At 50.0% G+C, this 24,742-nt stretch overlaps 1 protein-coding gene across 2 annotated transcripts in view; it reads left to right on the top strand.

Annotated features, from left to right (window-relative positions):
• MX2 (MX dynamin like GTPase 2) overlaps positions 1-21,727 on the top strand; it is a 35,372-nt gene extending 13,645 nt beyond the window's left edge. Inside the window, exons 5-15 of one of the 2 annotated variants that reach the window (XR_004973972.1) lie at positions 926-1,080; positions 2,460-2,598; positions 5,231-5,429; positions 10,691-10,769; positions 12,891-13,013; positions 13,259-13,400; positions 15,026-15,184; positions 15,591-15,667; positions 17,654-17,908; positions 18,073-18,385; positions 19,587-19,723. Coding sequence is in view for 1 of the 2 variants with exons in the window: in XM_036348839.1 (XP_036204732.1) it covers positions 926-1,080; positions 2,460-2,598; positions 5,231-5,429; positions 10,691-10,769; positions 12,891-13,013; positions 13,259-13,400; positions 15,026-15,184; positions 15,591-15,667; positions 17,654-17,908; positions 19,587-19,817 (1,559 nt within the window). In the remaining variant the exon portion in view is untranslated. Of the gene's footprint in view, positions 1-925; positions 1,081-2,459; positions 2,599-5,230; positions 5,430-10,690; positions 10,770-12,890; positions 13,014-13,258; positions 13,401-15,025; positions 15,185-15,590; positions 15,668-17,653; positions 17,909-18,072; positions 18,386-19,586 lie in introns of both variants that reach the window. The other variant, XM_036348839.1, reaches the window with a different exon arrangement.
• Positions 21,728-24,742: the final 3,015 nt, after the last annotated feature.

Below are 24,742 nucleotides of genomic sequence, written 5' to 3'. Positions count from 1 at the left end.
CCAGGGAGCACCCTCTCCACCTCTCAGGGAGCACCCTCTCCGCCATCCAGGGAGCACCCTCTCCACCTCTCAGGGAGCACCCTCACCTCTCAGGGAGCACCTTCTCCTCCTCCCAGGCAGTGCCCTCTCCACCTCACAGGGAGCACCTTCTCCTCTCAGGGAGCACCCTCTCCTCCTCCCAGGGAGCACCCTCACCTCTCAGGGAGCACCCTCTCCTCTTCTGAGGGAGCACCCTCTCCTCCTCCAAGGAACCCCCTCTCCTTTATCCAGGCAGCACCCTTTCCACCTCCCAGGCAGCATCCTCTCCTCCCAGGGAGCGCCCTCTCTTCTTCCCATGTGCTTCCTCCTGCTGATGCCCCTGCCTCTCACACTGTCCCTTCTACCCCCTTCCTATTCTTTCTTTGCTTCTCAGTTAACTCCCCCACCCTGGGAAGTGTCCCCACAGGACTCCACTCTACCCCCCGGCTGTCCTGGTCACCACTGTCTTGGGTCGCTGATCTAAACTCACCCCAGCAGCCACTTGGTGGCCACGTCTCTGTCTGACCCCACTCAAGGCTCCATCTTTTGGTGAGAGGGATGTTGAAGGATTTGTGGACATAACCATCACCACACTCAGTGAATACCCAATGAAAAATATTTAAAAACATAAAGAGAACAGAACCCATCCACAATGCCAATGGGAATAAATCGGATGTTTTCCTCTGGGATTTCTGAGAGTGTATGTACATGCTACCCCTGAATACATGGACGGCCACCTCAGTGGCCTGAGATCAGTCTGCAGGTTTCTGTGAAATGTGTCCAAGCACCTGGGACTCTCTGAAGCTCCTATACTCTGAATACCAACAGTCACCTTCAAGAACAACTGCTTTTTCTCAGGTGGGTCATTAACTTGGACTCTGGGTTTCTCTTCTCTTGGCCTCCATAGCCCAGAACACCATAGCCGGGAATGGAGTTGGCATCAGCCACGAGCTCATCAATCTGGAGATCACCTCCCCCGAGGTTCCGGATCTGACCCTCATTGATCTTCCTGGCATCGCCAGGGTGGCTGTGGGAAACCAGCCCCAGGACATCGGACTGCAGGTGAGCCTTTCCGGAACTTGGGAATGGGCCAAGCTGAAGTTGGGGAGACTTTGAGGCCTCTGCCGGTCACCCCAAGGGCTGTGGTGTGCCTCCCCAGCACTCACTCTGAGTGACTGGAAGGAGACTGGAATAAGACCTCCTGGGAATGGGGCTTATACTGAGGATCTGAGTAGAGCCTGACAGGTCATGGAAACAAGAGAAATTGACTTGGTGGGACTGGGGGTGCATGGGACAGCTCCCATCCAACCTAAAATAAAGACTGTGGGCCCAGTGTTGGCTGTCTTGAGATAGTCAACAGATGCCAGAAATTCAAATTTTCACATGAAATCTGCCAATTTTAGCAACAATTAAAAAATAACGCTACGTAAAGTAATCAGAACATGGTCTGTGATCTCTGGGCAGGAGCAAGAAGGCAGCACAATGGGAGGGATGACAGCCAAGGACAGCAATGACCAGTACAAACCAAGAGCCACTGAGCCTGATGCTTCTTTCCTAAAGACCTTCCCACTTAAGGCTGCCTGAGCGCAAAGTCTTACTGGGATGTTTGAGTCACACTTGATCTTTGGGCAAGGCCTGTCCCCAAACTAGCTCTGTCGAGCTTTGCTAAGCCAGCTCACATGGGAGCCGAGGAGATAGGATGGTCTCAGGTGCAAGGGTAGGGTCCAGGGTATGGTGGGATAGAGTTTGTGAGGGGGAGAAGATGAGACCCTTCTATCCTAGGAACTAGAGTCACTTGCCTGCCCTTTTCCCCTTTTATGGGGATTACTGCCAGGGTGGGGAAGCCAACCATAGCCAAACTCGGGGTGTGGCAGGAACCTCCTGTGCGGGCCTCTGCAGGCTCTGGGAAAAATCTTGGGCAGTGAAGTGTTGGTTTCTTCCTCAACATCCACATCACCGTTCTGTGTCTCCAGGAGCAGTGTCATTCGCTCATTTTCCTTACGGAGTTAGTGACTAATTCCACACTTCTCACCCGCCAGGAGGGTGCTCATTCATCCATGCCGTGGGTGGACTTCCCTAGTACCTCTGGGCTTCTGGGGAACGTACAGCACATAGAAAATCATGCTAATAGAGTGACAATAATCTCGGAAGGCTTCCAGGAGAGATCTGGGGAGGAAGGAGAGGTTGCATCGGGCCATAAGAATTGAGTCTTCAGGAGAGAAGCTATACCAGTGATGGGCTCTGAGGAATAAGGAAAAATCAACAGAGAACTCCGTAAGGGCAGGTGGGGTGGGCATTCCAAAGGAAGGGGACAGGCCACGCTAGGGCTCGGAAGTGTGAAAACGGGGTCATGCGCTGGGATGACTTTGGTTTTCACGATGATGATGTGCTGCTGAGTAATCAGAAACCTGCTCTTCCTTTGTGTGATTCTGTGGCACCAGATCAAGGCACTCATCAAGAAGTACATCCAGAGGCAGCAGACCATCAACTTGGTGGTGGTCCCCTGTAACGTGGACATCGCCACCACAGAGGCGCTGAGCATGGCTCACGAGGTGGACCCCGAAGGAGACAGGACCATAGGTAAGAAGGAAGAATCAGGCTTCCAGGAGATGGGAAGGGAGGGGAGATCCTCGCCCATGTGGAAGGCCCTGGAGTTAGGTCCACCGTTAGTGACGCCCACATCCTGCGCTAGGTCCAAGCACTGTTCCAGCCCAAGCTCCATGGGCTCAGGGTCCATCCCTGCTGGTCATCTTCACTCACAATCAGGGTTAGATGAGCCGCCAGAATGTGCTTCTTCACCCTCCTTCTCATCACTCATTGCATTCATGAGCCATTCTGGATGGGGTCAAGACCCACTTTACTTTACCCGCAATGGCCCAGAAAGGAGAAGTGACTGGCCCATCAGTTCTGCCATAACACAGCGCAGGTCTAGGACCCCTGGGTACAGGGAAAAGACCGTCCCAGACCCCAGTGAACACACTTCCAGGCTAATGTTGGAGCTTCAGCATCTGCAGGATTTAAATTCAAGCAGAACTCTGTGGGAAACTGTGTTCTCCTAAATGTCCTTTCTTCAATGTCACCCTCCATGGCGTTATAGGGACTTGGTTTAAGAGCACAGACTGCCTGGGTTTGGATCCTCATTCTACCACTTACCGGCTCCACACCCTTGGGCAATGCATTTAACCTCTCCTCGCCTGCCTCTTGTCCTCATCTATAAATGGTGCTAAGTCACAACCACTTGCTAGGGTTGTTGGGAGGGTTACATGAAGAATTATCGTGTGCACAGTTTCTCCCTGGGTTCTCCTCTCCTTCGCTGGCCACCTGCAAGTCACATTCCTAGTCACCTTGGCTGGCTGCTGCTTCATTTCTCTGACCTCTAAATATTGGAAACCAGAACTTGGTTCTGAGCTCTCCCTCTATCAACACACTCTCATGAAGTGACCTTATCTGTCCATGCTTTTGAATTCGTTCTACGTGCCAGTGACTCCCAAGTCTATATCTGTAACTTACCTTTCCCTAGACTTGATGTCTCCACTTGGATGTCCATTAAGTGTCTCCTAGGTACTGTGACCAAAGCACTAATTTTGGTATCACCCTCCCCCAACCCAATTCTCCTCCTCCCCAAGGCTTCCCCACCCCTTCACGGCCCCACATCCACCCGCCCGGGTCTAAAGCCAAATCAGAGTCACTCTTGATTCCTCCTTCTCCTTGCTTCTGTGTCTAATTCATCTGAAGTCCTGGCGACCCTGCTTCCAGAACTAATACCAAATCTGTCTGCCCCTCTCCATCCCCACAGTCACTACCTAGACCCAGCCTCCATCGTCGCCTGCCTGGGCTACGCAGATATGCTCAGGTCTCCTGGCATTCACCTTGCCCACAACAGTCCACCCTCCCCTGGCCTTAGACCTGTAAAGCAGGCCATGCCCTCCTCTGCTTTTACTCTCCAATGCTTCGGTCTCCATAGTCAAACCCAGACCACGTTGCCTGGACCACAGCGCATCTGGGACCTGGTTTCTGCATGCCCCTGAGACCACGGCTCCCATCACTCCCCACCTCGTCCACTACTGTCCAGTGCAGCTCAGTCAGCCAGCTCCCTCTCCACCCACAGGGCTGGCTCCTTCCTCTCATTCAGGTCACAGCCCAAACGTTGCCTCCTGGCCCTCGTTGTCCAGCCAGCCTACACTTGTCCAGCCGCCCAGCCTGTAGTCATTTATTTGCCTTTCTTTTCATTCTCTGCATGACGCTTATCAATATTAGGTATTTTTGTTTATTTCTTATATATTACTAGGATAATTTATCTGGCTTTTTCCCACTAGAAGGTGGAGGGATATTCATGAAATCAGGAACGATGCAGTCTTACTCATTCCTCAACACCTGCAGCAGTGTGCTTAATAAGCATTTGTTAATTTAATATGTATGCATAACGCATTCAGGAATAAACACACTTAAAAAGAGAAAAAATTCAAGCATCTAAACATTGCTAAGAGTGGCCTTCTCTGTGGCCCAACAGTGGGGTCATTACATGATGCTTATGAGCTGATTCTGTAGCTGGAGGCATGTGTTTCAAACTGAGGCACAGTAGAAGGCCCTGTCTCCCCGGCCAGGGGGATTCGAATTGCAAGCTTCCATTTTCATGATCTGACACCCTTTTCTCAGAATAGAGTACAATGACCCAGGCTTCCATGAATGAGTTCTGGTTCCAGGGAAGGGCATTCCCGGCTGCTATCTCCCCTCCCAGGGGAAGGCCCTCTCCTTTACCAATGGAAGGTGCAAACGCAGGTTCAGACAAGACTTGGCTCTGTTAGTCACCTGAAGGTCTGTGCTCACACAAACCTTGTCGTGAGTCTACATAACACCTTCTGGTAATAGAACAGAAGAGAAATGAAGCGGCTTAAGCACCAGGGCAGCTTCTTAGGAACGTGGTGATGGAGCCGGCCACCTGTGACGACGCTGCTACCCAGTGCTGGCACCCAGCAGGCACCCAGCAAACGTTTGTTAAGTCAATTACGCAAGGCAGTGGGTGAACTGAGTGAGTGGGGGAGCAAATCTGAGGGGTGATGATGAAATGAATGAATGACTGGCAGGTACTGGGCAATCAAGGCTGCAAAAGGCTCTGTTGGTCCTCGCCAAGAAAGGATCCCATAGCCCCGCAGGGGTCAAGTGTATTTGAGAAGAGAACTGACCTTTCCATGCCCTTCTTATCATCTCACAGGGATCCTGACCAAACCGGACCTGGTGGACAAGGGCGCCGAAAAAAATGTGGTGAACGTGGCGCAGAACCTCACGTACCGCCTCAAGAAGGGCTACATGATAGTCAAGTGCCGGGGCCAGCAGGAGATCACCGACAAGCTGAGCCTGGCGGAGGCCACCAAGAAAGAAACGATGTTCTTCCAGACGCACCCGTATTTCAGGTGAGCGCCTGCAGGACCTGGAGCTGGACTCCATGGGAGCCGCCCCCCCCACCCCCCCCACGACTGGCCAACATGATAACCAAATTGCATATAAATTATAGAGTGTAGCGGAACCTCTCCTTGACTTTATTTTTAGTGTGGAATTCATTGGCTTATTGAAACAAATCATTTTTTCATGGACTGTAATGATGGTGCTGATTAAAGATTGTAATTTGGTGTTCCACAGGGCGTAGGGCACTTGGGTTTTCCAACATGTTTTCACCTGCCTTCTCATTAGCATCCCATCAAATCTTAGGAGATGCACATGGCAAGTGAGGGTCTTCCCACTTCTATAGACCAGGATGATGAGGTCAAAGCAATAGTGGAGGGGACAGGACCGGAAACAGATCTCCGAGGCTCCAGAAACCGATGTTGATCATCGTAAATGGTACACATTAAAAGCTGCTGTAGGACTCCTTCCACTGCGTTAGAGCCTGCAAAGGAACGGGTTTCTGTTAGGTCTGATCACATAATTGAATGGATACCCCCTCCCCTGGGAACGGACCTTTAGGCCACTGCACAGTGGACCGTCCCTTTTGCTTAGATAGACCACATTCCACTTGCTCAGACCATTATCTCTCCCCTCCAGACTTTCCAGGATCCAGACCACCCAGAGGCTTCTCTGCCCAGAAAAAGCCCGCCATAGTCCTTTTAACCTCTGACTCCCTGTCCCTGGGGGCTGACGCCATTTTGGGGCTCAGCCCATCTGGTTTTCCAGAGGACCTAATCAGTTCCTAATTCTTCACCTCTTTTGGCCTCGAGCCTTCTTCCTTCGGCAACCCTAACAGTTTTATTAAATACAAATGGCCCTGCAGGACGCTGAGGCTTTTCCCGCTGAGCTGGGCCCTTTGCCCTTTCGTGCTCTGCAGGACCTTGATGGTCCTGAGCAGTGGGGGAGCAGCCAGTGAGCCCCAGAAGCCACTCCTGCTTGAAGGAGAGATGCGGGCGCAGACCAGGTCTGCTACTCGCTATGTGCCCTTGGGCAGCGGCTCGGCCTTTCTCCTCAGCTGGGGGAGCGCTACACAGCTGCTCCACAGGATCGCGTTTCGGGTTAAATGATAGGACCCACGCCAAGGTCCCGGTGCGCCAAGAGCCAGCACTCCATGAACACCACGCGGCTCCTTCTTTCTTCCCCTCTGCCCCGCCTTGGAGGGAGAAACAGACCGTTTTTGTTGTTGTTTGTTTGTTTTTTTGTTGTTGTTGCTTTTAAATAAATTTTTATTGATTTCAGAGAGGAAGGGAGAGGGAGAGAGAGATAGAAACATCCTATATAATAAAAGGGTAATATGCAAATTGACCCTAACAGCAAAATGACTGGGAATGACTGGTCACTATGACACACACTGACCACCAGGGGGGGCAGATGCTCAATGCAGGAGCTGCCCTCTGGTGGTTAGTGCGCTCCCACAGGGGGAGCTCTGCTCAGCCACAAGCCAGGCTGACGGCTGCCAGCACAGCGGTGGTGGCGGGAACCTCTCCTGCCTCCTCAGCAGCACTAAGGATGTCGGACTGCAGCTTACACCTGCTCCCCGCTGGCAAGTGGACATCCCCTGAGGGCTCCCAGGCTGCCAGAGGGATGTCTGACTGCCAGCTTAGGCCCGATCCCTTGAGGAGCAGGCCTAAGCCAGCAGGTGGATATCCCTCTAGGGGTCCCAGGCTGTGAGAGGGCACAGGCCAAGCTGAGGGACCCCCCTGAGTGCACAAATTTTTGTGCACCGGGCCTCTAGTCAATGATAAGAGAAATTCATTGATCGGCTGCCCCCTGCTCACCCCACATTGGGGATTAAGCCCCTAACCCAGGCATGTGCCCTGACTTGGAATCAAACCATAAACTCCTGGACTATAGGTTGAGGCTCAACCACTGAGCCACGCCAGAAACAGACCGTTTTCGATAGCGTTGGGGGCCCGCAGGGAGAGGGAACTGCTCGCTAAATGGGAAGAAGATTCTGTGGTAATCGCGCCCACGGTTCTCAGTCCTGAGCAGCAAAGCCTCCTGGTTGTGTCCTGCTCCAGGGTTTCAGAGTCTGGGGTGGCACCCAAGAATTTGTGTTTCTATCAAGTTTCCAGTTGAGGCTGATAGTGCTGGTCCAGGGGCCACACTTTGCAAACCACTGCTCACGGGTTTGGGGAAAGTGAGGTCAACTGTGGGCCCCAGGTTGTTCTGCGGTCTCTGGAACTCACTCACCTGCATCCCTGAAATGTGATGTCCTTTATCAGCTCCTCAGTTCCCCCTCCCCCAATCCTGGCACCCACCATTCCACTCTCGGGTGGTGTGAGTTTGGCTGTTTTCCATTTCTTACACAGGTGGAATCAGGCAGTGTCTGTTCTGTGACTGGCTTCTGTCACCTCAGCATAACGTCCTCAAGGTTCATTCTTGTGGTCACATATGACAGAATAGTCTCCTTTTTAAAGGCTGACTCGGATCCCATTGCATTGTTAAAACAAACGCAAACGGGGGCCAGACGTGGGAATCCCCTGAGCAGACAGAAGGGGATCGGTCACACAGGCACTGCTTAACCTAGCTTAGTTTACAAGACAAGCCAGTGCCCACAGGCGTGCTCTTCTTGCTTCTGAAAATCATAAACGAAACTTAAGTTGTTCCCCCAAATTGACATGAGGTAACCACTAACCAATTTCCTTAGCTTTAAGGATACTCTAATATTAGAACCGATCACCACGCAGAAGGAGCTGCCACTGCTTTCTCACTCCACGCTGCTTGGCGACGTGTCCCTGAGCCTCACTCCATGTTTGGGTCCGAGTGCCCCTGGGTGGCAAGCTGCCTTGCTGCTGTGCGCACAGTACGCTTTTACCGGTTACTACTCGGTGAGCCTCTGGTTGTGCTTCTGTTTTTTTCTGAACGTCTGACAGCATGTACATACCATATTTTCTCCACCCACTCGTCTGCCATGGACATGTCGGTTATTCCCACATCCTGGCTATATTCTGTACATAATCTGTCTTTATTACCACATCCTGTGCTCTATTCCGTCCATGGCTGTCCATGTGCTAGCACTCTATTCTTTTGTAATGATAAACTGTAGCTTTGTAATATACTTTGAAATCAGGAAGTGTGGTGCCTCCCACTTTTTATTTTTAATATATTTGTAATTGATTCCAGAGAGGAAGGGAGAGGGGAAAGAGAGCTAGAAACATCAATGATGAGCGTGACTGGTGCTGCTGTGAGCAGAGGAGGGCTACTCTCTCTGAGATGCTGATTTTAATGCTTTTGGGTAGATATGTGTAAATGGGAGAGCTGGAGCACATGGTGGTTCTATTTTTAATTTCTCGAGAAGCTTCCATACTACTTTTCTTAGTGGCTGCACCATTTTGCATCACACCAACATTGTACAAGGGTTTCAGTTGCGCCACATCCTAGCCACCACCTGCCTTGGGTTTTTTTGTTTTTGTTTTTTATATATGTAACATGCATCCTAACAGATTGAGATCCCATTGTGGTTTTGATTTGCATTTTCCTGATGATTCGTGATGTTGAGCATCTTTTCCATGTGCCTGTTGACCATTTGCGTGTCATCTTTGAAGAAATCACGATCCAACTATTTAGCCCATTTTTCACTTGGGTTACTAGGTTTTTGTGTGTGTGTGGCGGGGGTGGGGAGTGCTATTGATTGTAGGAGTTACTTACCTTTTTTAAAAATTAACCCCTTATCAGATATATTGTTTGCAAGATTTTCTCCCATTTTGTAGGTTCTCTCCCATTTTGTAGGTTCTCTCCCATTTTGTAGGTTCTCTCCCATTTTGTAGGTTCTCTCCCATTTTGTAGGTTCTCTCCCATTTTGTAGGTTCTCTCCCATTTTGTAGGTTCTCTCCCATTTTGTAGGTTCTCTCCCATTTTGTAGGTTCTCTCCCATTTTGTAGGTTGATTGTTTCTTTGCTCTGTAGAAGCCTTTCTACAAACTTTCTGTAGAAGTTTGATGTAGTCCCACCTTAGTCTATTTTTGCTTTTCTTCTCTCTGCTTTTGGGGAAATCATTTTCCGCTGTGGTTTTTTTTTTTCCTTTTCTTTTTTAAAATATATTTTGATTGATTTCAGAGAAGAAGAGAGAGGAAGAGAGAGAGATAGAAACATCAATAATGAGAGAGACTCATCGATCAGCTGCCTCCTGCGCCACCCACTGAGGATCGAGCCCACAGCCCGGGCATGTGCCCTGACCAGGAATCAAACCGTGACCTCCTGGTTCATAGATGGATGCTTAACCACTGAGCCACGCTGGCTGGGCTCCCCTGTGTTTGTTTGTTTGTTTGTTTGTTTGTTTGTTTGTTTTTCCTAAGAGCTTTACAGTTCATGTCTTACGTTTAAGCCTTCAATAAATTTTTGGTTGACTTTTGTGGATGGTATGAGATAAGGATCCAACTTCCTTTTTCTGCATGCAGACATAGAGTGTTCCCGACATCCTTTGTTGAAGAGACTATCCTTTCCGCATTGTGCATCTTGGCACCGTTATTAAAATTGAGTTGACCGTATATGCACAGATTTATTTCTGGGTGCTCTCGTCTGTACACGTCTGTCTTTGTGCTAGCACTGTACCCTTTCGTAATAATAAACTGTAGCTTTGTAATATATTTTGAAATCAGAAAATGTGGTGCCTCCCACTTTTTATTTTTAACATATTTGTATTGATTTCAGAGAAGAAGGGGTAGGGGAAGATAGAAACATCAATGATGAGAGAGACTCATTTATCGGCTGCCTCCTGCACGCCCCCTATTGGGGATCGAGCCCGCAACCCAGGCATGTGCCTTTGACCAGACTGGAACCTGGGACCCTTCATTCCGCAGGCGGACGCTCTGTCCACTGAGCCAAACCGGCTGGGGCTGGTACCTCCCACTTTATTCTTTCTTCTCAAGATTGATTTGGCTACTCAGGGATGAATATTGGTTACAAAAAATAAAATACGAGTTTGGACAAGTCACTGCACTGCTACGAAGTGAGGTTGGCTTTGTTTTCCTGTGGATAAAAAGATCACCTACTTCATCGTTTTGTTGGGATGATAAAAAGCGAAGGTGAATGTAACCTTCCTGGCGCCGTGCTTGCCTCGGTTAGGCTCACCCCATAAGGAGCACTTGTCTTTCTCACCCGCCCCCAGGCTTCTCTGGCGCCATGCGTCCCCCGGGAGCTGCGGGAGCTCACCCACCCGCTCACAAAGCCCAGGCCTGGGAAAGGACCGCGTGGGCCTTCCCGAACTCACGTGCGCTGTCTTGTTTCAGAGTCCTCCTGGAGGAAGGCAAGGCCACGGTGCCCCGTCTGGCGGAAAGACTCACCACCGAGCTCATCTGGCACATCAACGTGAGTCAAGGGGTGGCTGCAAGTTATAAAAATTGCAGCCTGCGTAAGTCACTCTTGGTCACGAAAGGGCTAAGACACTGCATTGAACTCTCCAAATAAGCAAACAAGCACATTCTGGAAACCAAATAAACCAAATGGCTCCCGGCCAGAGGCTCCCAGGAGAGCGTCTGAAACGGGAGGAACAGGGCATAACCTGGAAATAAAAAGGGGAATCGGTCAGCGTGTGGGAAGCAGAAAGAAAACCCGCAGTACCAGCTCAGCGCGGTCAAAAGCAATGAGCGCCAAGGTGGCAGATTTTTCTTTTTTCAATGGTCTCTCAACACTTCACAGTATATAAAACGTTTTCCCAGCCTCAAGCTTGTCAGGAATACGTGTTTGGTTTCCATGGATTCTCAAAAATGGGCAACCGCAGACAAACTCTTCATGATGTTGTTCAAGATGGTACAAGCGTGGCTTAGTGCTTCTTGAGACATACTCATGGAGCTTGCCTGAGCCTTTGCACATGAGGCTGAACCACAGGCAGGACTGCAGGTTAACTCAGAGCAGAGATGACCCCCGGGCCCGGGTTTCGTCCATGCTAAACTGCTCAACCGGGAGTCAGGCCAAGACAATGAATACCTTTGAGCCAGAAAACACACACTCAAAACATATTTGGTGGGCTCTGGCTGGGTGGCTCAGTTTGTTGGCGAGTCATCCCATACACTAAAAGGTTTTGGGTTCGATCCCCGGTCAGAGCGTGTACAAGAAGCAACTGATCAATGTTTCTCACATCAATGTTTCTCTCCCTCTTCCTCCTTCCTCTCTCTCTAAAAAATCAACTAAGTAAAAAAAGACATATTTGGTGAGAAGGAGGCAGTGGACCTGAAATTGTAGTGCGCACAAAAATCACCTGAAATCTGGTTAAAGCTCATAACCCTGGGCCCCAGACCCAGAGTTTCTGAGTTAGCAGGTCTAGGTTGGGGCCCCCGAATTGGCACTTGTAAGGTCCCAGGTGACCTAGGGAACACACTTTGAGAAGGACTGATTCTAGTGGAATCCCCTCAGTTTGCAGAAGGAGGCACCAAAAGATATTACCCTGTCTAATTGAAAAAGCAAACAAACACATGTTTTTGCAAAAAGATGTTGCATTTTGCTGACACATTTCTCAGCATTTAAATTTTTGTTAGAATTTGAATTTAAAATTTGTAATACTTTAAATTAATTTTTAAATGTATATCAAGATTCAAATATGGTAATTATAATTTGAAACATATATATTTGTTTGTTGGTTTTGTTTTGTTTTAAAGAGCCCATGAGACCTATTAACTTCTTGGTGTCCCCCACCTTTATCGCCATTTTGTGTGGCCGTGACAAACTGCCTCTCAGTCCCAATGAACGCCTCCTGCCGGGCTGGCTGCAGCGACCTCAGGCACCGAAGCAGAACTGGGGCGCGGCTCACTCAGGCATCTTTACCTGCAGTGTCCGCCTGCGTGCGCTTTGGGGGTGGTGAGCAGGGTGCAGACTGGAACTCTGCCACTTACTAGCTCAGCATGACCTCAAGCTATTGGCCTCTCTGGGCCTCAGGTTCCTGTCTTGTAAAAGGCAACGAAGCCGGTGCTGCTGGGGGGGGGGGGGGGGACGTCACTGAGACACAGTGCATGGGCCAAAGCAGCCCTCATGGTGCGCTCTAGGGCCTCTGTTCTCCTCGCCTTGTTCTCATCATCTGCATCGTGATTGGTTAGGACTGTACCCAGCCTGACACCAACCCCCATGACATATCTTCCAGCAAAGTGCCCTTTATTGGTTTATGGCTTTCAAATGCTCACCACAGCAGCGTCTTACTAGAGAAGGCTGACGCTGTGTTCGGGTGTAATTGATCTGGAGATACAAGACACTTATCTAAACCAAACAAGAACCAAACAGCGTTCCTCCCTGGATAACAGAACCACGCATTCCGCAGGCCTTGGGCGGCGCCCTGGCTGCCTGCAGAGCCTCCTCGGGCCCCTTAGCGGGCCTTCGCTCAGCGCCTCACACAGGGACAGACACTCCCCCCTTGGCCTCCCAGCGGGATTCTGCTACCCAGGAGACCTGTCAGCTCACGTCAGGCTGTGGCGGTTCACTGTTCGCTCTTATTTTGTTCAGAAATCACTCCCGCTGTTAGAAAATCAGATCAGGGAGAGCCACCTGAGCGCCACGGAGGAGCTGCGCCAGTGCGGGGAGCACATCCCCAACACCGACGCCGACAAAATGTTCTTTCTGGTCGAGGTGAGGACTTGGGGGCTCCACGTGACACTCGGGCCCAGAATCTGGTGGCTCCCTGCGGTGGCCACACCCTTCCAGGTGGCCTCTGTGCCTCCCTGCCTGGGTCCCGCGGGAGCCCTGTCCTCCCTCCAGTGTCACCTGGGAGGGGAGGGGTGGGTGGGTGATGTACTGCCAGCCCCCATGCCACCCTGTGCCCGGGCCCGGCTTCTCAACCACAGCACAGTTGAATGACGTTACCTCTTTTTCAGAAAATTAAAGTGTTTAATCGGAACATTGAAAGGTTAGTAGATGGAGAAGAAGTCGTGAAGGAAAAAGAGACCCGCTTATACAACAAGCTCAGGGAGGAGTTTAAAAACTGGGTCCTCGTACTTGCAGCCAATTCCCAAAAAGGTGAGTCTTGGGACAGGGCTGCCCCAGCAGCAGTGTCTTATTTACCACGGCCAGGAGCTCCTCCCGGACAGGAAGTGTGCGGAGCTGACTGCCCACACCGAGACCCTGGCCCAAGGGAGCCTGCCCTCACCCACTCCGCAGAAAGCAGCTCCACATCATGGACTTTCTTCTCTCTTGCATCTAGACCCATGGTCGGCAAACTGCGGCTCGCGAGCCACATGCAGCTCTTTGGCCCCTTGAGTGTGGCTCTTCCTAAGCCTTAGGAGGACCCTAATTAAGTTAATAACAATGGACCTACTTATATAGTTTAAGTTTAAAAAATTTGGCTCTCAAAAGAAATTTCAATCGTTGTACTGTTGATATTTGGCTCTGTCGACTAATGAGTTTGCCGAACAGTGGGCTAGACAATCCCACTTCCCCCATTTCTCCCTGCCAGTAACCCCTAAGCCGAAACCAGAGGTGAAGGCTTTGATAAGAGTCTTCTGGCTCTATCTGGCATGCTTCCAACTTCCATTCTGCTCCAGCCAGGATGGAAGTAGGCTGCGTGTGTGTGTGTGTGTGTGTGTGTGTGTGTGTGTGTGTGTGTTGTGTCTTTGTCCATTTTGGCACTTGATAAAAACAGCACTATTGCCTAGCCGGTGTGGCTCAGTGGTTGAGTGTCGACCTATAAACCAGGAGGTCATGGTTCAATTCCTGGTCAGGGCACATGCCCAGGATGTGGGCTCAATTCCCAGTGGATGGCATGCAGGAGGCAGCCATCCATGATTCTCTCTCATCGTTGATGTTCCTATATCCTTCTCCCTTCCTCTCTGAAAGCAATAAAAATAATTTTTTTTAAATGTCTGCCTCTTTCAAAAAAATAAAAACAAAAATTAGCAATAACAAATGTGCCGAGTCAGCTCAGCCAAGGGCTTGAAAGCCTGAGTGAGGGCGGTGAAAGGGTGAAGAAATGACAGACAGAGAGAATAAGCTGGGCCTAGGTGGATCTTCCTGTGCCTGGCTGAGGCCACAGAGGGAGATCCAGAGGCAAGCTGAGCCTTTACTTTATAGCCAGAGGTAAACAAGGTAGTGGTCACCATAGTCCTAGTGTGCTTGTGAGTTCCACTTGTTTTGGCAGCACTTGCTGCACCTCCCCCAGCCCATTAGCTTCCCAGATAAGATCTAGGGAGTGTCATTAGGTCAAGGCTAATTATGCTAAGAGGTTTGTGGCTTTGCCAACAGGTCAGTCCCAGGCTTAACCCTATCGCCTCGCCCTACAAACAAGAAACAGCACTACTCATTTCCATGGTAGAACTCCTCCAGCCCTAGTTTAGCTGAATTTTTGAGAGACTTGTAAGTGAAACAACATCTAACCTTTTATGTTCATTGAACTCATCCGCTTCCTTTCTGTCAACTGTACACACTCAGCGTCTCTCTCAGGCTGATGACTCTCAGTTGAAATACATTTCTTTTAGAGTCAGATTTTGTTCCTGAAAAGTCACTGTCAGATCTTGTATTTTTTTTTTTTTTCCATTATGAAAAGGACTCCATTTAGAAGCATTGCCTTAGGGTACGTACAGTCGATGAGCAAGCCTTTTAAAACTGCTCTTATCTTTAAAATGCCCGTGGTTTGTTTCACATTGCAGTTAAAAATATTATCCATGAAGAAGTCTCAAAATATGAAAACCAGTACCGGGGCAAAGAACTTCTTGGGTTTGTCAACTACAAGACATTCGAGACCATCGTGCAGCAGTACATCCAGCAGCTGGTGGAGCCCGCCCTGAGCATGCTCCAGAAGACTGTGGGTGAGGCCCGCTCCCAGCACCGCCCATGGTCGCCTCGCCTTGAGGGAGAGACTGGGATGGAATGATCAGTCACAGATCTCCTTTGCCCATTTTGGGGAGAAGGGCACCAGTGCATGTGGGCTACACCTAGCCAGACCTACCCCTCCACGCAGCTGCGTGAGGAGGAGTCGGATGCTCACCCAGGGGGATCACACACGCCACGGAAGGACAGGAAATTGAGGGCACCTGCTCAGGGGGGGTGGTGACCATGGATTTTGTGTCTCCCCGGGACTAGGTACCATCCCTTCCTTCTCTCACGGCCTGTAGATCTGAATAGGGGCACGTGCCATGATTTCTCCGCCCTGTGCCAGTGAGCCATTTGATTCCTGCTTGCATTTCACTGATGTTTGGTTTTTCCTTTGGTCAGAAACCGTCCGGCAAACGTTCATTGACACGGCCAAAACACATTTTGGCGAATTTTCCAACCTTAACCAAACAGCCCGGGTGAGTACCCCCAGTTCTCCTGCTGGGCACCTGTGTGGGTTTATTAGGGTCTAGCCTTCGAAAGAAGGCAGGTGTGTACTGCCTGTTAGACGTATGAGGCTGGGGATAGCATTGTGGGCGTGCTGGGCGGGCGATGCGAGCAGCAGTGCTGTTTTGCTTCTGCCGGGGAGCTGGGGGGCCCTTTCTGGGAGAAGTGAAACACAGCACTGTCTTTGTTCTCTCGGTCCCCTGTGGCCTGGCAGGGTGTAACCGAATGTATGACTGTCCCTAGTGACTGGCGGGTATTTTGGGCCTTTTTCCTACCAGAAGGACAGCATTGTCTACTAGTCCTTGTCCAGCATTTTTATTAGCTTGACTTAAAATATTGCCACAGCTGGGTGGGTTTCCACTTAGCAACTTAGCCACTCTGCCTGAATCCCAGTCACAGTACCGGGAAGAGAGTGGCTCTAGATAAAACTGCCCCGGCCTCGGCCTCGGCTGTGGCCAGAATCTCATTCCTCACTCTCATTCAGGTGGGCAAGGCAAGGATTCTGTCCTTCTCCCGGGGTACAACTTAATTTCTCTTTCCCCTCTTCACCCAGTCGGTGAAAATTAAACCTCACTTCTGAGCCCTCCAACGTCCCCAGGGGGCTGTCCGAGCCCCGGGCGCCTCACCGCGGGGCCCTGACATGCCTGGTCCTTGGCAGTCACGGCTCCCTGCCGGCAGCTTCCCGGATGTGCGCCCCGCTTCCCAGGCCTTGGCGCTTGGCCCCGGGTCCCCTGTGCTCCCAGGTGCAGGGCTGGTTCTCCTAAGCTCTTCCAGGCCGGCCTGGGCACCGGAGCTCTGCTGCACCCCCAGGCCACCCTGGGGCCCAGGGACCTCCAGCGCCCACCAGGGCTCCACCCCCTGGCGCCGTCCTCTGAGAGCTCAGAAGTCTCACCGTAGCTGCCTGTGCCGTGCAGGGCTGTCCCGGCCACCATCCCAGACACACCCTCCACCATTGTTCCCGCTCCCCCGGAGCCTGGTCAGAGCCAGGTGCCTTGTCACCTCCCATGTCACGCCTCTTGGGAGTGATACACGGGCCATTTCCATGTTCAGGCCCCAAATCTGCACGCGGGTATAAAGCATATATTCTTGTTTGCCACATATACCCCATAGAAAGAAGAACCAAGTCCCTGTGAAACCCACCTGCGGCTCTCTCTCTCTCTCTCTCTCTCTCTCTCTCTCTCTCTCTCTCCTCTGAGGTTAACCTCTGCCTTCAGTGCACAACAGTCTCAAACTCAAAAGCCACGGAAGTGACTTTTCTCCACTGTCATCCATTCCTTTCCCAGAATGCCTTTGACTGTGTGGGTGAGGCAGGAGTCACAGGGTTTCTGGCAAACAAAGATACCAAGCGCTTACCCCACTGTGCTCATCGGCACTGGGGTCATCCTTGAAAGCTTGGACTTGAGCCAACTAGAGATACAAGAGTGATGGACATGAAAGCGGAAACTGAGCCACGGTCAAGGAAGCAGAAAGGGGGTGATGCGGGAAAATGAAGGTCCGGGCGCAGAGAAAGAATGGGTAGAGCTAGGTGGGACTGGCTGGGCAAGCGGGGGAGGAACACACCGGGATCAGTGAGGACAGCAGCAAAAGACGGAGGAGGGACCTTCGGAAAGTCACCATTTAAAGCATCAGGGTTCCTTTGACCATAAATTATTTTTTAAATATGTTTTTATTGATTCAGAGAGAGGAAGGGAGAGGGAGAGAGCGATAGAAACACCAATGATGAGAGAGGATCATTGATCGGCTGCCTCCCGCACGCTCCCTACTAGGGATCAAGCTCTCAACCTGGGCGACAGGGAATCGAAGAACCTGAGCTCCTGGTTCTTGGGTCAACGCTCAATCACTGAATAGCCTTAAGTCATTTCTAACTCTGTGTTCAGCGTCACGGTGCTCCCTGCGTTGTTTGAACAGCGAACGGGACCCGAACAGCAGTGACGGGCCTCTCTTTCTTCTCCAACCAGAACAAGATTGAAGACATCAAAACAAAGCAGGCAGAGGCAGCCGCGAACATGATCCACCTGCAGTTCAGGATGGAGCAGCTCGTTTACTGCCAAGACCAGATTTACAGCGAGATTCTGCAAAGAATTCGGGAGCAGGTTTTTACCACGGACGGAAGCATGTCACAGGCTCCGTCCCTGAAACTGTCTGCGTCCAATAATCCATCTTCTGTTTCCTCCATCACTGAGATCGGGATGCACCTGAACGCATACTTCTTGGTGAGTGTGGGTGCACGTGGCCCGTGCGGGGGCACGCTGATTGCGAGGTGCTTACCTGGGCGAAGAAGGGAGGGGCCCTTTCTGCTCTGATAAACGACTCATTTACTCTCTATCATCTTACGGGAACCCTATCAGACACTTCTAATGAATTTGCCCCAAATCAGGTTCTTCATGTGGCACAGCATGTACTCAAAAGTAACTCCAACCCCGAAGTTCTTTATATTCTCTGCTGCGCAGGAAATACATTTCTCAGAAGACAGCAAAATACAACTCGCCTTGCTGGTCATGCTTAGCTCTCCTCGATGTTTAGAAGGCGTTCAGCTCCTGACATGCTTGATACCCACCAGGTTCACAAAACAGGAATGAGATTTCTTTCCTGAGATTGTGGGGCCCAATCAGCTTCATGGTTTCTAACCACAGCCCCCACCCCCCCACCACCCAACCCCACTCATGGACTAAAGCAGCAATTTTCAACAGGTGTGCCACAAAATATTTTAAAATGTATTTTTGTTGATTTCAGAGAGAGGAAGGGAGAGGGAGCGATAGAAACATCAGTGAGGCCCTAGCCAGGTTGGCTCAGTGGATAGAGCATCGGCCTGCGGACTGAAGCGTCCCGGGTTCAATTTCGGTCAAGGGCACATGCCCAGGTTGCAGGCTCGATCCCCAGTGGGGGGCATGCAGGAGGCAGCCAATCAATGATTCTCTCTCATCCTTGATGTTGCTCTCTCTCTCTCCCTCTCCCATCCTCTCTGAAATATATATATATACATCAGTGATGAGAGAGAATCATTGACCAGTGCCTCGTGCACTGGGGATTGAGCCCACAACTCAGGCATGTGCCCTGACCAGGAATCAAACTTCGACCTCCTGGTTCATAGGTCAATGCTCAACCACTGAGCCATGCTGGCCTGGTGTGGCACAAGAATGTTTAAAACATGCAATACCTGACTATTTAGTCAGGGGCACTGGCCTCTTTTCCCTTAGATAGTCAATTAAAAAAAAATGACAACAGCCAACACAACATAGCTGTTGTGTTGAATGAATCAAAATTATACCTATATTTTGGTCAGATCGGCAGAAAATATAATGTATTTTTTGGTGTGCTGCAGAATTTTAGTAATTAGTTTATGTATGCCATGCGATGAGAAAGGTTGAAATCACCAGACTAAAGAATGAGGGCATACAGAATGGAAGGTAGCTTCTAAACTGCAAAGAAACCCAACTACTGAAGCCTTTTCATAATCAGAATAAGAAGTTGAGTTACCCAGATGTGAAGTCCAGCTGCCAGGCAAGCTGGCCATGCCTGTGGAGAGAGGGTGCGAGGCGCGGACTGAAGCAGGTCCTGATCTGTCCCCGGGACGGGGCCAGGAGGTCTCTGCCAGAGGTGGAGCAGGGCCGAGGAGGGGCTCCTGGGAGGGCTGGGATGCCCACCAGGTGCTTGGGGTTTGCTGGCCTGCCCGGTGGGTTCTTAGTGCCGAGGGAATGCCAAGGTGGGAAAACTGGGCATCCCAGACAGAAGCTCCTCGCGGTTTGATACTGAACACTGGATGGGGTGGACGGGATCACCAGGACTTAGCAAGGCGACCATGCGTGCATCCTGAACCCCGAGGCTTCTGTCTGCAACCACAGGCCTTGGGGCCAGACCCCTCCAGCTGACCCTTCCTCTCCCCTCTTCCAGGAGACCAGCAAGCGGCTCGCCAACCAGATCCCATTCATAATCCAGTATTTTATGCTCCAAGAGAATGGCGATTACTTGCAGAAAGCCATGATGCAGATACTGCAGGAAAAGGATCAGTATTCCTGGCTGCTCCAGGAGCAGAGCGAGACCGCCCTCAAGAGGAAATTCCTTAAGGAGAAGATTTACCGGCTCACCCAGGCGCGGCGCGCTCTCTATAAATTCTCCTCTTAAAGGGGGCAGATAGATGGGAGGGCAATAATACTTGGGAGTTTTATGTTCTGTGCGTTCATTGGAAGGGGATGTGGCGCAGGGAGTGGCTTCTGGTTCGGGGCCCGCCTTTCCCGTTGCTGTCTGTCCATCTTCACTGAACTGCCCCAGAGTTTAGATCTGAAGTCTACACTTGCTGAGAGCTGTCACCTGCACCTGTGTGAACAGATGTCTCTCCAGTCCCTGACCCCATTGCCTCCAGTTACAGCTTTCCTAACTACTGCTGTCACTCCTTGTGCATTTGTCTCTCCCCACCCATCACATTAGGAGAGCCCTCGAGAGGAAAAGTCAGTATTATAGTCTTCCTCCGTATTTCCAGAATCTTGCATGGCACCTGGCACACAGTAGCCGCTCAATAAATGCTGTCTCATTGCACAAAGGAATGATGGCGATTACCTGAGGCCATGGCTGGAATCAGACTTTGCTTATTGGGGATGGTGTCCCTTAGCCGGTCACTTTCAGATGAATGGGGTCATGCCACCTGCTGTGATCACATTTCCCAGCTCCCCCTGGGAGAGAAGGACCTGAACGATAGATACTATTATCAATTATATTGTTTCCCTAGTTACAACAAGCTCCCTGAAACCATTTCTACAAACTACCTGCCCCAGGAGCTTGGGTTAAGAAACGCCAGCAATTCTTCCCTCCAGCAAAGACCTCTTTTTTTCTTCATTTCTATGTTCACAGAGCAGCCCCCACTACTGCAGCTCTTCCGCCTGCTCTTATGTTTAGTTCTCTGATACTTTCTGAGCCAATTGTTGTAGATAACAGTCCAGTTTCATTCTTGGGCATGTGGATGTTCAGTTTTCCCAGCCCCAGTGGTTGGAAAAAAACTGTCCTTTCCCTCACTGTCCTGGCACCTTGTCAAAAAGAACCTGGCCATATGTACGAAGGCTTATTTCTGGGCTCTCTGTTCCATTCCATTGGTCTATATGTCTGTCTGTATGCCAGCACCACAGCTGTGATAACTGTAGCTTTGCAGTACGTTTTGAAATGAGGGAGTGTGAGCCTTCCAGCTTTGTCCGTCGCTCTCAGCATTATTTTGGTTATCTGTGGTGCCTTAGGGTTCCATGTGAATTTTAGGGTGGGCTATTCCTTATCTCTGCAGAAAATGTCATTGGGATTTTAGAGGCATTGCATTAAATCCGCAGGTCACTTTGGATAGTATTTGCATTTTAAAAATATTAAGTCTTTCATTCCATAAACACAAGATGTCTTTCCACTCATTTATATCTATTTCAATTTCTTGGAGCAATGTCTTGTAGTTTTCATTGTACAAGTCTTTCACTTCCTTGGTTAAGTTAGTTCCTACGTTTTTTATTCCTTTTGATGGTATTGTAAATATAACTGTTTTCTTAATTTTCTTTTCTAATTATTCATTATTAATCTACAAAAATTCAACTGATTTTTATGTGTCCAATTTGTACCTTGCCACTTTGTTAAATTCATTTATTAGTTAAAACAGTTTTTTGGTGTTTTATTTGTGTGTGTGTGTGTGTAATCTTTATGGCTTTCTACCTACACGTTCATATCATCTGAATTTTATCTCTTTACTTTGCTTAATTGCTCAGGCTAGAACTTTCAATACTATGTGGAATGAAAGTGCCCAAAGTGGGGGTTCTTGTCTTGTAAAGCTGTTCTGGTTCTAAAGAACTGTTGTCATATTGAAGCTAAAGATGAAGAGAATTTAAAAGACAAAACATTAGCTTAGGTATTCTTTGCTTTTTAAAAACATTTGGCTTCTCCCCTTATTGTATGAGTTAGTCAAGTACAGAGAGTCAGTGGCAAAGCTGAAGAGAAGAATCAAATCTCCTCGGATTATAAATACTGTTGTGAAAACAGCCTGAGAAAATAAAGTCTGGTGCTTAATATTTGCTCCGTAAATTGTATATTCAATCTTTCCCTAAATGTTCAATATGGGGCACACATATGTATACTCACTCACACACACACAAGCTAACTGCGGCAAGGAACACTTTAAGATCTCTGTGGCTTGCCTGGTCAGCGTGACTCGGTGGTTGAGCATCAACCTATGAACCAGGAGGTCACAGTTCAATTCCGGGTCAGGGCACATGCCTGGGTTGTGGTCTCCACTCCCAGTAGGGGGCGTGCAGGAGGCTGCCAATCAATGATTCTCTCATCATCGTGATGTTTCTCTCTCTCTTCTTTCCTAAAAAAAAAAAAATCCCCACAGCATAACACAGTGTGTTCCCCACTCACATCATGCAGTGTCAGGTGGGTTGGCAGGGTCCTGAGCCACTCGGGCCCTCAGGCCCCCAGCCTCCCTCCATCTAGTGGCCCCACCATCGTGGGGGCCTTGGAGCCTCCACCAGACTCTCTGTATCAGGCAAGAGAGCAGACAACTGCAAGGGCGGTTTCCAGGAGCCAGGCCTGGGAGCTGAATACATTACTTTCACATTCTTTGGGCAGAACTTGGGCCAGTGGCCACACCTAACTGCAAGGCAGGCTGGGAAATGTGGTCCAGCTAGCCAGGCGGGAGAAAGAGGGAATGGGATTTGCACATTGCCACACCTGTCCCTCTAACAGATGTGTTTCCTGCTCTTCCTTCTCATCCCAGGCTTGCTCGCTCCCCCCCAACCGCGCCCCAACACCCCCCCCCCCACACACACACACACAGCTGATTCCTCCTCCAATGTTACTGTGGAACTGGGGTTTTGTACCTAACAAGTGCGGAAATAAAAGGAAAACCACCCGGATGTGAACATACAAAGTTATTTATTCACAGCTGACCAGCAAGGAGTCAGCCCCCATCACGTGTGCCCTGTGTGATTGGTTAGGGTGCATATTTACCTTTCTCTGGTTGGTCCTAAGTTCAAAGTGGGGACACAAATTAGAGAAGCTATCCGTTATGAATCAAGTCCTATATACTTTGGGCCAGTTGTTACGGGGGTTAGCATTTGGCTTCTGAACTAGTTACTAGAGATAGCAGTCTGACTTCCTACATGTCTGACTTACAGCACTTGGCTCCCTGGGCTGGTTACTGCAGATAACGGGTTGGCTTCCTGGGCAGGTTGCTGCAGGCTCGGAGTTCTGTTTTTATATATGGTTTGGCCATTGTCCGTGTGTATATTCAGGCTCTCACAGCTGACCTTACCCTGTGGGGCCTTCCTCTCACCTCTGCCCGGGACACGGCAGACCTGCTCCTGCAGGAATATCTGCTTGGATCAATATCTGGCAGTCTGCCTATGCACATGATCCATGTCCCCCCCCTCCTCCACTCCCCTCATTAGGCCACCCTGAGATTCCCCACAGGGCTGGAAGTTGCTATTTGGGGTGGGGGTTTGGGAGGAAGGTGTGTTTTCTTTAATCAATGGTGTAGCAATACAACCGCAGAGTATCCATGAAAAGGTATCAACAGATGGGGTAAACAAGTTTGAATTTCCTATGCTTCCTATGGGAAGCCACTGCTTGCCAAGACTGTCATGAGTGTACATTGAGGAACATGGGAGGCCATGCACCTTGAGCAGTTAGCGGGGCTGACAATAAGCACCCATTGTTTGTGTTGAGATAGCGGTGGCTTGAAGCAATTTCCTGACCTGATGGCCTCCAAGTAAATGTTTACTGGATTTTACTGATCTTTACTGACCTTTGAGACTGTCTGCCTGCTACTTGTTTGCTGTGTTTTACTGAGGGCAAGCTGTGTATCTAAAACTGAATAAAAAGCGGACTAGGCCAGGTCCCAGTGTGCCTTTTCAGGAAAGAGGTTCCACCTGGCCCCCCAAAGCCTTCTAAATTCATATTTCTTGTATAGCATTTTCATTTGTGCGTCAGCCCCTCCTTCAGATCCTGAACCTTGCCCCTGGAATTTCTTATCTGGGGGGGGGGGGGGGGGGCGGTAACTTACAGCTGTTAAGCCCAGATTTCAAGATCCCCCAAAGGACACCACCAGGGAGTGCCGAGTCCGATGCAAAAGCATAGAGTCTTTATTCAAGCTGAGCTTGGTCCCTCTGCTTCTACCGGTGCAGTGGTAGGATGCAAGAGAGCCCGGAGTACCAAGAGAACAAAGAATTTATAGGGCTTGGGGGGGGGGGGGAGGGGGCGGTGAGGGCTCACTCGGGCCACAGATTTGGCCAATTCCAGTTGGCTGAGTGAGGGCCCGGGGCTAGTGACTTAAGGGCAGGGTGCAGCTAGGCAGCCTTGGGCAAACTACGGATGCAGCCCATTTGAAATGAATAAAACTAAAAAAAAAAAAAAACCATACCCTTTTATATAATGATGTTTACTTTGAATTTATATTCACACAAACACTCCATCCATGCTTTTGTTCTGGCCCTCCAGTCCAATTTAAGAACCCATTGTGGCCCTCCAGTCAAAAAGTTTGCCCACCCCTGATAGGGTCTGGTTACACAAATACAGGGGGAGGGGGTGGCTAGCATACTTTTGGCCTTGGGCTAGCTTCCCTTGCTTTCCCATTGGCTGAGATGAGGGCAGGCTGAGTAACTGATACATTCAGCGGCTTTTTCTTGGAAGAGGAGTTAGGGACACAGCTATCAGGCCCATTCTGGCCTTTCACAGCCAAGTCCTTTTCCCTGGAACCTGTGAATGTCACCTTAGATGGAGAGCCAGTCTTTGCAGATCTGATCAAGTTAAAAATCCTGACGTGGGGAGATGATCCTGGATTATCCAGATGGGTCGGGTCCCCCATGGAAGCACATGTTCTCATAAGAGAGAGGCAGAGGGAACTCTAGCCACAGAAGAGAAGTCAACATAAAGATGCAACAGAGGAGGGAGATGTGAAGATGCTAAGCTGCTGGCTGTGAAGACGGAAAAAGAGGCCACAAGCCATGAGATGCAGGAAAAGCAGCTCCAGAAGCCGGAAAAGGCATAGAGCCCCAAAGGGGGTGAGCCCTGTCAACACCAGGTCTTGA

Source organism: Myotis myotis, unplaced genomic scaffold (assembly GCF_014108235.1).
Source record: "Myotis myotis isolate mMyoMyo1 unplaced genomic scaffold, mMyoMyo1.p scaffold_m19_p_2, whole genome shotgun sequence".
NCBI classification, from domain to species: domain Eukaryota; kingdom Metazoa; phylum Chordata; class Mammalia; order Chiroptera; family Vespertilionidae; genus Myotis; species Myotis myotis.
The sequence above is the reverse complement of the archived record's forward strand: the minus strand, read 5'-3'. Positions and strand labels throughout refer to the sequence as shown.